Source organism: Thrips palmi, unplaced genomic scaffold (genome assembly GCF_012932325.1).
Source record: "Thrips palmi isolate BJ-2018 unplaced genomic scaffold, TpBJ-2018v1 HiC_scaffold_17, whole genome shotgun sequence".
Classification (NCBI taxonomy): domain Eukaryota; kingdom Metazoa; phylum Arthropoda; class Insecta; order Thysanoptera; family Thripidae; genus Thrips; species Thrips palmi.
In genome coordinates, this window is record NW_023144626.1 from 2,723,467 (window position 1) to 2,737,542 (window position 14,076).

General features: G+C 59.1%; 1 protein-coding gene across 1 annotated transcript in view; it reads right to left on the bottom strand.

The window, feature by feature from the left end:
* The window catches only part of LOC117643949 (nephrin), an 82,588-nt gene that overhangs the window by 36,485 nt on the left and 32,027 nt on the right, over positions 1 to 14,076 (bottom strand). Inside the window, exons 5-6 of the mRNA XM_034383136.1 lie at positions 10,410 to 10,634; positions 3,684 to 3,838 (exon numbers count right to left, since the gene is read on the bottom strand). Coding sequence (XP_034239027.1) covers positions 3,684 to 3,838; positions 10,410 to 10,634 — 380 coding nt within the window. The remainder of the gene's footprint in view (positions 1 to 3,683; positions 3,839 to 10,409; positions 10,635 to 14,076) is intronic.

Sequence of the window (14,076 nt, forward strand, 5' to 3'; positions counted from 1 at the left end):
ATGCGCCAAACATCTGGACAAGGTCTCTGTGCGCTGGTGGGGCTGCTCATGTCCTGCGATGGCCCTCAGGCCAAAAAAGTTTCTCCGAACATCCAAGACCCCTTCAGGCTCACGAAAGAGAATTTGCAAGTTCTGCGCGATGGCGAAGGTGTATAGCCAGCCAACGGGCCAGTTTTGTCAAAAGTCTGATAACATTTTGAGCTCTTCTTGCTCTCAAACTGGATTCGAAATAAACACGATGGTTGGAGCTTGGATGGTGGTCGTGCCCGCCCCCTCCCATGAGTCCTGCATAGGTCCTGCAAGGGGGTGGCAGCGATCCATTTCGCCTGGAGCATCCTGCTAACCTCCTTCGACAGCACGCAACACTCCGGCCGCACTGCAGCCCTGACCCCACGTGATTTAATGCGGTGTGTTGTTTATATTCACAGCACATTTATCAATTTCGGGCTGCTTCCTCCCCGTCCCGGGCCGGGCTGGCCCCCTCGGCCCTCCAGCAGACGAGCGCCAATGGGAAGCGACGTGGAGTGGGGCGGGGAAGAAAGGGGCAGGAGCGGAGCGGCGGAGTCCCATTTGCAGATCTTTCCTTGATAGCGTAAGCACTTTCACCTGACACAAGTTCTCCCCGGCGACCTGCCGCGCATGAGGATGAATGTATCGGAGCCGCCATCCCATTTTTGTCACGGCCAAAATGGCACAATATTTTCCACTCTCATTTATCATCTGCTCCTCGGTGCGATAGGGCGCGGGGCGGCGCGGCGCAGGAAAGGGTCGGGGGTCGTTATTACCATTCAATGCGAAAAGCTAAAATCGAGGAGGCTTTCCAAACCGAGCGTTTTCAGGCGCAAGTGATCTGGGGTGCCCTCTCTGAAATATGCTGAGTGATAATGTTTTTTTTTTTTTTAAGCAAAAAAAAGGAGAGCAAGTTTTGGACGAACTGCAGGGAGAGTGCCACCACGCGTCACCCGCGAGTTTGGCAAGTTTGCCCGCATACACTTGGCGACGCTTGGTGACGCTTTGGCAAAGTGGACGGTCGAGACAGGGGCGCGTTGAGTGCCACCTGGCGGACTCGGTGCTGTACGGTACCACTTTGGATCTGCCGAGAGCTGGCGCACTCTCCCACGCGCAGCAAACAAAGCGACGCGGAAAAATCGTTGCCGTTTTCCACGTTTGGGACCAGTATGTGACGCTCGACTCGTGGACCTGAACCTGTTCTGTAGTCCTGGAGCATGTCGAATGAAGGGACACCGGCAATCTTCGTCGGCGCTGGTAGCGTACATGTGAAAAGTTGGCCACCGCCTCTCGTCTCTCCAGTCAGATAAAAAGTTGAGGTGCCGCGACCTCGGGTAAATGGCTTTCAAACTTGTTTACCTCTTGCAAAGGGATCAGCCAGTGCGCGCCCTGCACGCCCTCCCACCCATGCGGCCAATCCATAGCGCCATTGCATTCTCGTCACGCCGCCGCCATTTGCAGCCGAAACAGAAACATTTGGCCGCCGAGTTAGTGACCCATGTTTTCCCAACCAGCTTTCTACTCAGAAAAGAGAGCATTGCTCGCGGCAACGCCCGTTTCGGCTTGGTTTCATTTTGAGGACAGCTTTTCTGAGTAGGCACGTGTCTCCGTGGTGTGAATAAAGGAAAAGGAAATTCTTGGTCCGGTTGAAGCGTCTCGTGTTGTGGGAACCGCTGCTTTTCCCGCGAGTATCGTTGGCGCGTTGTGCGTGCGCGAGAGCAAGTGAGGCTGCAGCGGAGCACCGTGCACAGTGTGCACACACACCGAGGGCCCTTTACAAAATTCTTTTAACCCTCTTCACGCGCCGCGCGCCGTGAAATTCACCCCGAGTGTGTGTGTATGAGAGAGAGAGGGAGGAAGAGAGAGAGAGAGAGAGAGAGAGAGAGGGAGGTGTCGGGTCGATGGAGTCGTAGCACTGCGAGGCACTCCGTAGCGACCGCACAGTTGCCCAGCCTGACGGCCTGACTTACTAGCCGGGCTGGTTGGCTGGCCTGGTTGGTCTGCTGCATGCTAATGGCCCTTCAAAACAGCGCCGTGTATGCATGGCCACTTGGCCACTTGTTTCGAGCCGGTGGCGCCGTGGTGAATGTTTCGCCGCCACTAGCCGCGCAGCCACCGCCCCGCCCCGCCTCATGAAAGGGCTGCAAAGTGCGCGGCGCGCGCCCCGAAATTTACATGATCCGCGCACCGCGCTCGCTGCCCGTTTTTAAAGCGCGCGCGCGCGCGTTTTAATTCTGACTGCCCTTTTTTTTCTGCTCCGGAATTTCCGCGAGGAGGGCGGAGCGCAGGCGAGTTAAATGGATGCGCCACATTTGTACACTTGGCTTGCTGTAGGGTGGCCGGCCGTGCATAGATCACGTGGAATGAAAGGTTTATGCAACGGATGGAGGGTCATCTTCGTTCGAGGCTCGGCCTACCCGTCCGCCGCTCCGTGGAGCCTCCAGGCGAACCCACTCAGCGCCCCCTCGACCACATTACCCACTCCAAGACGCCAGGACCACGCCGCCATTCGCTTCGACAGTCGCGGAGACCGAACAGCGCGGCTTTATGGCTCGGACTGTACACATGAAAAGTGCATTTCATCATGTCGAAGTTAAGGTGATTTACTGCCTCGGCCAAAGTTTGTCCGGGCGGCGAGGTGATTGTTGCTGGAAGGGTCCGGATGCGGAAGGGACGGCGAGGAGGGGAGAGGGTTGCAGGGAAAGAGAAGGCCGCGGCCACCAACAGAGTGCGACTTGCTCTTCTAGTGCAGCAGCCGGGCGAGTTTTGGACCGACCCAAGGTCCATGAACTTGCCAAGTTCGGTCGCGGACGGAGCAGTGGGGAGAGGGGTGGGGGATGCCCGAACCTTGGAGCCGGGCCCCGGTCCGGGCCCCGGTAGCGGCTATTTGTCAGCAGGGAGCAGAGCGGCCCGAGCGAGCGGAGCCCTTCAGCAACGTCTTTCATATCGCGCGCGCCGAAGATTGAAAATCTCGGAGCCGAGCGCAGTTTGCCGAGCAGCGCCGCGCACCGCAGGGCACCGCAGGGCACCGCAGGGCACAGCAGGGCGGTGGCACGAGGTTCAAGGAATACCAGTGCGGCAGCAGCGACAAGAGCAGCCTCCACCACGGCGCCAACAACAACAAGAGCAGCCTCCACCACGGCGCCAACAACAAAAGCAGCCTCCGCGCTGCTTGCACAAACGACGCAGGCGCCTGGCTTCCGCCCACCTGCCACTTTTTACTGGAGCCGCCTCGCCTTTTTTCGTCGCTAAAGAAGCAGGCGAAGCAGGCGATACTCGAGGCAACATGAGCACGCATGCTGATGACTTCGACTATCAGCGATCTGGCCGCAGTCTGGCGGCGGTGCTCTCGCAGTGCCCCGCAGTGCCCCGCAGTGCCCCGCAGGCAGAGATGGGAAAAGTGCGCCGAATCAAACAGGTGAAAAACAGAGAGAGAGAAGAGAGAGAGAGAGAGAGAGAGAGAGAGAGAGAGAGAGAGAGAGAGAGAGAGAGAGAGAGAGAGAGAGAGAGAGACGGGAGCGTCTGGTTGTGCCGCCCGCACAAAGACCTGGTGGTTTGATCTCTTTTGAGTTCGGAAAAGCGCCTGGCATTTTGAAAGGTGACTGATGCCAGCTGGCGCTAGGCTGGCGCTAGGCTGGCGCTAGGCTGGCGCTAGCGCACGCTACCCTACTCACCGTCTCCTTGGTGCCCGACAGGCGGTGCCCGTCCTTCCACCAGGTGATGGTGGCCGGCGGCCGCGACCCCGACGACTGGCAGACCAGGTCGTAGCGCGTCCGCGCCGACAGCAGCGCCCTCTCGGCCAGCAGCATGTGCACGTCCAGCGGCGGAACTGTCGAACAGAACACACGTCAGCAACGTCAACAAAGTCTGCAAATGTTTTCCAAAACAACGGGCTTGTGTTTTAATGGGCCGTTGTATACAGAAACCCTCGCTGAAACCACAAGTCAAGTCAAATTCAGGTGGAAGAGACCACTGGGGTTGCGACCTACGACACCGCGGACGCGTCGTCGTCAGACAACGTCGCCAAGGTGTCTGGAAGGTGACCTTCGCCTGACGGCCTTGGGGGCCATGAGGGGCTCGCAGAGCAGGCACGGCTGGCGGCACACGCATGTCACAAGCCGAGAGATGAATAGGGCGCTCCGTTTGTTCAGACGGCCGGGGATCGAGATGTGACGCATGCTTGGACGCGTGTGTCGGCCGGCCGCGCGGTCAAGGTCGCCGTCAAGGCCGCCGCCTTCCGGCAAAGTCACTGGAGACGGGGCGGCAAAACACCGAGTGGGAGAGAGAGGGAAAGAAAGGGCGTCGAAAGACGCGCGGAGGTCGCATCGATTGAGCAAAGCAGGACGTCACTCTCAGACTCGGCGCTTGGTTTCGTTTTCGGTCTTTGCATAAAGAGAAGTTGAAGAGAACGAATGCAACAAACGACGCACAAGAGTGTAGTAATTTACTTGTAAAATCACTTTGACGAACAGTGTTCCCGTTCTTGGAAACTTTCATATTCAACTGCCCACATCAAAAATGATTTTTTTAAAAGTTTGTTATTGAATGAGTTGGACCCAAAATCTCTGCTTACAAAATACGATTTAGAGTTGTGAAATTATTATAAAAACAACAAAGCTTACGTTTTTCCATATATATTTTTTTTGCAGTCGTTCGGCGCTTGGCCAGCCCGACCGGCTCGACCGGCGCAGTCTCGATGGGGTGGCGCGAACCCTTCCGCTCGTTGCGGCTCGCAGCCGCCCGACCCACGTCACTTCATTACGCGGTGAGGACCCTCCCACTCCCTCTCTCTCGCACTCGCGGGGCATCGCGCCACGGTGAGAGAGAGAGAGAGAGAGAGAGAGAGAGAGACGAGGAGAGAGAGAGAGAGAGAGAGAGACGCCAGCCTGCAGGACGTCCGCGCATGCAGACGCAGGGGTTTCCGAGAAAGCGGCAGACACGGGTCAGTGGGATTGGAGAGCAGAGTGCGGCGCGGCCGCTTCACCTCGCCACGCTGCGTTCCGCTGCGTTCCGCTTCGAAGGGCGCCGAACGCATTTCCAACATCGACGCACCGGTCACTCGTCGCTCTCCCAACAAAGTTGGCCACGTGCATGTGCGTCTACAGTCCGTTTTTTTCGTCTTCCACTTGGCTGCGCGTGAATCGCGCACGCCGTTGTTCCGTTTTGGAGCCCCCCCCCCTCCCCACGCCGTGTCCGTATACAGCTGCTGTGGTGCGAAGGGGGCCAGGCCTGCCGGCAAAATGAATCTCGGTCTCCAGGCCATAAAGGGTGCGCTGCGGCGCTGCAGGCCGGGAGCGTCGCTCCGTCTCACCCAGGCAACGCTTGACGACCGCGAGAGAGACAGGGCACTGTTCGGAATCAACTGCGGCGCCGCCACCCAGCCCGGTGGAAACTTGGAGCGCCTGCACTGCAAGCCCCGGCCGCGAGGTAGCGCGCAAAGTCCGATACGTTTCAGCGGGCGCTTCTTTTTGCGTCGCAGTCCGAGCGCACGACCTCCACGACAGCGCCGCTGCTGGGCTGTGCGTCGGTTTTCCGCCCACCCCGGCAAGGGCGGACAAACAAACCACAAGCGGGCCGGTCGCCCTCACTGAGGCTGGCACCGAGTACTTATTGTCAAGAAAACGCATTGCCATGCCGTGCGGGCGTTGTGATATTTCTACAGCGCTGCGGTACAAAAGTTCTGCGCGGATCAAAGTTTCAAGCATCCACGGCTGGCTGACTGACTCGCTGCCCAAAGCTACGCCAATTTTTCACGTCCCTTTGCTTTTTCCGTTTATTTGTGTGTTTGCTTTTGCAAAAAAAGGGTTACTTGAGCCCGCTGTCAAAAGCTCGTCTGAGCGCTTCCGCACTAAAAAAACGCAAAACCATTTTTTTGCCGTTTTCAAGCAGGGACTACACACTCATATTGCCAATCGTGTTCCACACTGTGTAATGCCAGCATCGATTTGTGTACGGGGGCTTCACCCGCCCAAGGACAAGGGCTATTCGAATTCACTTTTCGAACGCATCGTGCTTCGCTTTTCACCGCTCTGCGCGATGTGCTGGATCTGAGCATTTCATAAAGTTTTGGGCCCGGCGGGGCCAGCGGCGTCGCCTTGCACCCATTCAGCGCGACGAACTGTTACAACAGTACCTTAATTAAGTCTCCCTTTGTAAACCGACACTGCGGCGGAGGGGTGAACGCGGGTGAAACCACACAGCAGGTGGCGAGGAAAGTCGAGGGCGAGCTGCGCCACGGCTGGGCCGCCTCCAAGGTCGCCCAGCATCTTTGGCATTGAGGGAGTGCGGTGCGGTAATCCGCTTACAATAGAAAGCCCCGGCGAGCCAGCGGAGCCAGCGGAGCCAGCCGCCACGCGATACCGCAGACTCGAAATACTGACGGTGCACGTCGCGGTCCAGGTCCAAATTCGAGTGGCGTGATTCTCTCGACCAGCAAGCAAAGGCAGCACCTGCCATTCGCAAGCGGGTCCTGGAATGGACCCACTTTTCCAGGGATGGCCGAAAAATCCTAGGTGCCGCTGGTCTACGGACAGCGAGTCAGCGTCATACACAATGGTCAGTGTGCTAAGAAAATCGAAAGACACGCGAAGGAAATTAGTTTCGACAGAGAAGGAAAAATAAGACGAATAAAATTATCGCGACTCCTACAGACGGATCATCCCAGAAAAATTGCAAACAAAGGCCGGGGGGCACGCACGCCAACTAGAAAGGCAGAGAAAAAGGCCGCGTAGTTTCCGCCTCGGGACGTGCCCCGGTATTATTCGCCGCATTCTGTTCTGCCACGACCCGTCGCGAGGAGCATCCGTCAAGGAGTGCGTCGCTGCGCCTGAAGGCCCTGAAGGGCCGCAAGGGTCTGAAGGGCTGAAAGGAAAGTGGTGGGGGAGGCTCGTGATGGTGCCGATAGCGGCGTGATCTTGCTTTGACTCTGTTGCTGCGCCCGAGGCGGGCTAGGCAGGGCGGGGCAGGCCGCCCCCTGACGGCCACCTCGTGCTTCGTCAAGACTCAACAAGATAAATCATCGTGCCCTTAAGAAAAGAAGCAGTCCGCCAAGAAGACGCCGCCAAGCTGCTGTTGCTGTGCGGCGGGCCTCGTGAAGTACTGGCCCGCGGCCGCGGCGGTCGGCCGGGTCGTTGTCGCCCCTCACTTTTGTCGAAATCTCGGAAGGCATTCGGCGACGTAATGCCGGAACCCCCGACAGCGGCCGGAACAACCCGGAGCCGCCCGGAGTCCTCGGCCGCCGGAACCCGGAACCCATAGGCCAGTCTGATGACGTCGTACGTGGTTCGCGGAATGGGTGGGTGCGGGTCGGGCCCAGGCGGGCCGGCCTGGAGTCGGGCAGAGAATGGCCCCGGGCCAGGATGAATGTGGCACATTCTTACTTGGGCGACGTGCGGGGGAATTGACGGCGGCCCGGGACGGCCCGCGACGCACGCACACCAAAGGGACCATTTGGCGCGGCGAGGGAGGGGGGGAGGGCACGGCCGAATATCAACGCGCACACCGCGCGTCTGCCGAATACCTGCTCTGTGCATATTTGAGTTTGTTGCAATGTGGACTCTGTTAGGGTCATACCCCCTCGTAGGAGGAAGGTGCTTGACGCGTTGGGGACACGGAAGACGATCCCCCTCTTCATGATGAAGTGCCGGCGCAGCAACAAAAGGCGTACAAAGGAAGGTTGGGGGGAGGGGGGAGTGAAAAGGGACAGGGGGCTCTACAGGGCGTACACTGTTTCAGTCTCGGTGCAGGTTTTGCGCTGCAGTGCGTGAGCGTACTACAGCCGCATCGCCGCTCCCGGCTCAGGCCACGTGCTGCTGGCTGCTGGGTGGAAACAAGAACGAACTATCAAAATAGGTGATCAACACACAATCCTATGTCGAAACTGCCACAAAAACACTAAAAACAGAAGAAACGCGGCGTGGGCGTATCACTACCACCGACAGGGGCGAAAGGGCTTTATCCTTGTCAATTCTTTTCCTTCCATCCGACGGTTCCTTACTCAGCCTAAAGTTTGCGTTGCGCATCCCGCACGAAAGAGTCGCACAGACGAGGGGGAAAGGGGGGGGGGAGGAAGTTGCGAAAGGAAGGCGCCCTGAGGGTACCGCTCGTGACAACGAACCTTCGCGGATAGTTTAGCCCACCCAGACGACAGCGGCGGGGGTGGGGGAGGGGCGCAGATGATATGGGGCGCCCACCTCCTAAGGACCATTCATCACCCCATGGCCTCTGACAAGTCTGGAATTCTCAGGCATCGCTACACTGTGCCATCCAGACTCCGGGAGTCACTTTGGTGGCGTCGGCGGCTTGGCTCCCCAGGTGAAAGCCCACCCCGGAGTTTCCCGCCTTCCTCAAGCAGTGCCTGTCGCGGAGAGACTTTCTTTCGCTGAGAGACGACCATATAAAGTACATTGTTGGGGAAGGGGGGGTTGCAGATGGACCCCGTCGGCTCTTCTGCCTCGCCAGCAGCGTGGCAAGGAATGTCCGCCCCTCCTTAACAAGAGGTTAATGCACAAGTTTGCGGCCGGCTACGTGACTGGCAAGAGGCACGCCGGCCCAGGTGGGACACACACATTGTTCTTTCCCATTAGCACGGCCAGTAGGACGCATGCGGACCACATCAAGCCTCCTACAGGATAATTTCACAGCCTTATACAGCAAAAGAATACCAAAAAGTAAGGGTTGTGTGTCCTCGACAAACTGAACTGTGCACCTGGTAACCTCTGCCTCAGTCGCGCCGAGACTCAACACGTGCAAACAATCGTCTTCCAGTGATAAGAAGGGGTTCGTTCGTCGGGGAGGGGTAAGGGGATGGAGATATGCATATTTTTGTAAACGCGACAAGGACATGTGCGTGTGGCAAATAGGGCCCCAGCCGGGATGGAGGAGGTAATTGGGTTTTTAGGGCCAAGCCCTTCTTGGGCATTGCTCTTAATTCGCAGGGGTGGCCCCGGCTCGGCCACGGCTCGGCCCTGGCCCGGCCCTGGCCCTGCACTTACGCCACCGGACTGTCTCGCCGTCTCTCTCGCTCCCACTGCGCGGCATGGCCCAGGCCCTGGCCCAGGCCATGGCCCGCTGCAGTGTGTCCTCCCGGCCTGATTCCCGCTAACGAAGAGTAATGACACGGCCCAACAAGCCCCGCCACGCCCCGCCACGCCCCGCCCCGCCCGCCACGCCCGCCCCGCCCCGCCACGCCCCGCCACGCCCCGCCACGCCCCGCCCCGCCCGCCCCGCCCCGCCCCGCCACGCCCCGCCACGCCCCGCCACGCCCCGCCACGCCCCGCCCCGCCCCGCCCCCCCGCCCGCCACGCCCCGCCACGCCCCGCCCCGCCCCGCCACGCCCGCCCCGCCCCGCCCGCCCCGCCACGCCCCGCCACGCCCCGCCACGCCCCGCCCCGCCCCGCCCCGCCACGCCCCGCCCCGCCGCGCCAGCTCTCCATTTTGTCCAGCCAGCACCGTGAAAATGACCACGCGTCGTAGAGCAGCGTCTGGAATGGGGCTGGAGCCGTGCGTGTGTAATGAATGGCAAGAATTCAACCACCGCCTGCGTGTTTGCGTGAATGTCTGCGTGTGTGTTTGTGTAAATGCGTACTTCGTGTGTACGCTGTAAACTTTTCTAAATTAAAAACAGGGTCCTTGGCTGCCCAGCCACCCATCCAGCGGCCGTCTCAAACCGCGAAAGAGTCTTTTGTGCCTCTGTTCTGCGAGGACAGACCTCGCGGGGCGCGAAGGGGTCTAAGACTGTGTGGGTGGGCCACACAGCAAGGCCATCATCCTCTGCGCGGCTTCTCTATGAGGTCGCTGCAAAGCCCCAAGTCATCGATTCGACGAGTGAGAAAAATAAATTAACAATCTGCTGGAGGGAGAGAAGAAAGGAAAGGCCTAAACAGTTTGCTTTGGGTGGAGAGCGCTTGTTTGTCACAAAAGGAAAACCGTCGAATTCCCTTTTCAAAGCTGCAGCCATCCAGACGCGGTCCTGAGTGGTCCTTGAGAGGGAGAATCGGAGGGACGCATTCCTAAAGAGGCCATCAGAAGCCTTTCCCTTTCTTTGCTTCTTTTTTATTTTTTTCGGGATTTGCTACTTTGCGCTGCCAACCTAGTATAACAGGAACTCCGGCTTGTTTAATTGGGCCTGACTTCAGTGTACTGCAGGCTTGGGACGTCTGAAAATAAACACCCCTTTCTACAACGGGAAAAATAAAGTTCAAATCAACTCACTGTTCAAATTCCTTTTTTTGCGAATACGAATGAAGGAGGCACTTTGCCATTTAAATAAACAAAAACACTTAAAGGTCCATGTGATCAATAGCACTGTAAACTTCGAAGCGCACATCCATAGGGAGAAAAATCTTTTTAAAAAAGTTGCAACTTCGGTGCAAAGTTGTTCCTTTTTCGAGTGTACTCACAGTTCATGTCGACGTGGACGGTGGCCACCAGCGGCGCGGTGCGGTTGTTGTTGTGGGCGGAGCAGGTGAGCTGCGAGTGCAGGTCCCGGCGGTGCAGGTGGCCGATCTCGATGGTGGTCTGGATGTGGGACTCGGCGTCGGAGTGCGACTCGCCCGTCGTCAGCGTCACGCCCTCCCGCACCGGCCGGTCGTTGCGCAGCCAGCGCACGGCGGGCGGCGGCTTGCCTGCGACACAGGGAGCACGGCGTCAGCGTCGTCATGGCGTCGCCCAGGCCGGCCGGGCCCCCCGGCCCCGCGGGGCACCGCACCGAACCCTGTTCCATTAAAAAGTTAGCACCCTTCCTCTCCAATTTGCCGCGCAGTTTATGCTTTTCCAAACCGCAGCGTCCGCCGCGGAATGAGAGCGCAAAATGACCGAATGCGCCCCGTGATTTCGTTCGAGGGCCGCTGCAGCGAGCGCGCTCAGGTTACCACGGTCCAATACGTTTGGGCGGCGCTCCTGCGTTCCCCGAACACGACGTGCCCATCGCACTAGGAACTCGTCGTTACCATCCTGTGTTTGTGTCAAGCCTCCGGAACCGGCCGCCACTTCCAACTTTGTGGTCAACTAATTGAAGGGAGGAGCTGCCGAGGACGCCTGCCGCGCAGCCGGCCCGCGGAGCACCCACGTCCTGCGGGACTGCCTACCCTCTCGACCGCAGGCGCCAGCCCAGCCAGCCCAGCCCAGCGGGCCACGTTTTTGTCTAGCCGACTCTGTGATGCCACTTTGGCAGCGCACAGTGACTAGGTGTGTGTGTGTGTGTGTGTGTGTGTGTGTGAGCGATGTCTGTGTGTGTGTTGGCGTGGGCGTATGCGCTTTCAGACACGTGCGCGCACGCACGCACCTTGACAGTGACGTGGCCATGACGAATGGTTGTCCTCCCTGTGTTGCCAGTCAGTGAGCGTAGCAGAGAGAGAGAGAGAGAGAGAGAGAGAGAGAGAGAGAGAGAGAGAAAGGGAGAAGGTGCCGCCACAGCGCGCACGGCGCACGCGTCTTGGCAGACGCGGTGACACTACCGTTTGTTTGCCGTATTAATGACGTTAGAGCGTTTCATTATCAAATTCATTAATGCGTAAGGGAAGCGTAACCAGCGCGATGACGTCACCAGCAGATTGATGGACGCGCCTGTCTCGTCGAATGAATTGTGTGGCGCCGAAGATGGCGGGGCGGGGCGCGGCGACGGGGAATCTCGGATGCAGCGCGTCCTCCACGCACACTGCACTGCAAACCACGCCGGCCTACAGTCTCCGGCTTTCCCTCTCGCTTCTCTCTCTGTCCCTCACTCTCTCTCTCACTGGCTGGCCGGGCCGGCGGCGAGGCCGGGGGCACTAGTTTGGCCCCAATTGGCGTGGACTTCCCGCTCCGCCGCTCCGCCGCTCCGCAGAGAAAACAAGAGCGCCAACTTCCATGTGTCGTGTCGCCAATCAAGGTACTCTGGCAGAATAACAGACTGGGCGCGGCCAATCAGGGTCGGGCCTGAAAAACAAACACAGCCGTTTCGTTTCTTTCCTCCCAGTCGGCCACTCGGCGAGTCCGCCAGGCGGCCGCGCCACCAAATGATGCGTCGCCGCGCTGCTGGGCCGCGCAGCACAGCCCGCCGAGGCCGACTCTGGCCGTGACAGCGACATCGATAGGGACGCGCGGAGACGCGCCACTTTTGAGCGGGACTACCAGAAGGCCGCTTCCGAACAGAGCTCTGCCCCTCTCACGGCGCGGCCCGTCGGCGTGCGAGAGAGACAGAGCGTCCCGTTCGGAGTGAGCGCTGTCATGGACACACCCTCGTCACGGGGCAGGTCACGGAGGCGGCCGTGCGCGCGTCGTCGCCGGCCGAATCACACGAGGCAACGTATGACGCAGGGCGCGCCGCGTCGCTGTTGATTCACAGCCCGTCGTCTGCTAATCCAATCCCTGTCCGACTCAAGCAGCTGGTGTCGTCTTCGTCTTTCTCCCCTTCCCTCGGCCTCTCCGCCTCCTTTCCCCTCCAGAGGTCGTGGCCGCCCCGAGCGCCGCAACCCTTGGAGTGCTTTGTGGGGGTGTTTAGTTGTTGTTTGCTGCCGTCGCTCCAGTGATCAGCATCGGCGCAAGTTCGGATTTATTTTTGTTCTCACGGAAAGTTTAAGAAATCAGCGCGTGTTCGGTAAAAGTAAGACTCCGCGGTCTTTGGCACCCTGAAGGAGCAAGGCCTATCCAAATGCAAATCGTTCCGGCAGAGAACAACAACAAGAAAGCCTCCCGCCTTCCAGCCGCGATCCTTCAATGCAAAAAACAAATTGGACAATAAAGGAAAGTTCCCTTCAAAGCTCCACCAGTAATTTCCAGAGGCTTCGTTTTCCAAAAAGATCAAATTTGTACTTGTTGAAAACTTGTCAAAATGGAGGCTTTTGAGTTTCTAGAAATATTGGCAGGTTTCTTCATCGAACAATTCCGGGAATGTTCAAAAATTAATTTTCAACAGTGTTGAAATTTCAAAAGAGTCTGCCGGCCAGTCGGCCTGCCCTGCCAGTCCGCGCGATACAGCGAACAAGCGATGCGCATTATTCTCGTTTCGCTAAACAGATTAAGAGCACCGCCAAGCCGGCCGGTGGTGTGCTGCTGGCGTCCCACGGCGCTGCGGGGGGTGTCCGAACAGCGCTCTGTCTCTCTCGCGCTCATGGTGCGTCCCGCGGGGGTGCGAGGGAGACAGAGCGGTGCTCGGAAGCGGTCCGTCCGCCGGCTGGGGCTCAAGCCCCTCACAAACAGGGTATTAGGCGAGCCCCTCCGTCCACCTGACCACCTGGACTGTCACACCGCGCGGCCGTCCGCGCCTGTCGCCGCGCGGCCTGCTCGCCGACGCCATTTTGAATCTGTTTGACCACGCACTGCCGAGCGATCCCCAACGCCGCCGCACTCACGGCGCGTTCCACAGCGCTGTCTCTTTCGCACTCTGCGGTCGTCGCTCTGTCTCTCTCGCACTCCCACCGCCTGTCCCGCACACTGTCCGCCGACAGCTGCTCTCAGTAGCGACACGTGTACCGGTGTAGGCAGCGCCGCCTTAGCGGACATGCCGCTTGATTGCGGTTCATGGACAGAACACACGGCTCTCGCAAATCGACCAGACAACACGGAGACTGTGAATTTTCAAAACGGAACAGTCAATGAGGTAAGGCGTAAACGTACGAGCTACTAGGCTTCCGTTTTTACCAGTGTGGCATACAAGCGCCGGGAGTTCTCGCGTTGCAGACTTGCTCAAAGTCCCCGTCGAGCACACACTGGCGCTCCCCGCGGCGGCCGGCCGAACCATCCTCGCCTCGCGCTGCGTTGTGACGCAACGGCTGCAGCCCCAAGCCGCGCCAAGTCGCCCATTTAAAAACGCTCCCCTCGCTCTGCCTCTCTCGCACGCACGCGGGACGCCCCGCCAGTGTGAGCGAGGCAGCCCCCGCCGCCGCGCCGTAAACTGCGGCTCTTTGTATGCTAATGGGCCAAGGATGGCAAGGATGGCCGGGGCTTTAATCCAGATTAACACGGCATATCGAACAAGCCCGTTTGGCGAATGCAACCCCGTGGCGCCGGGACGGCTCGTCCGGACCCGTCCGCCCGCAGAGTTACCTCGGGCTTTATTGTCTGCTTCGCTCTCTCTGTCTCTCTTGC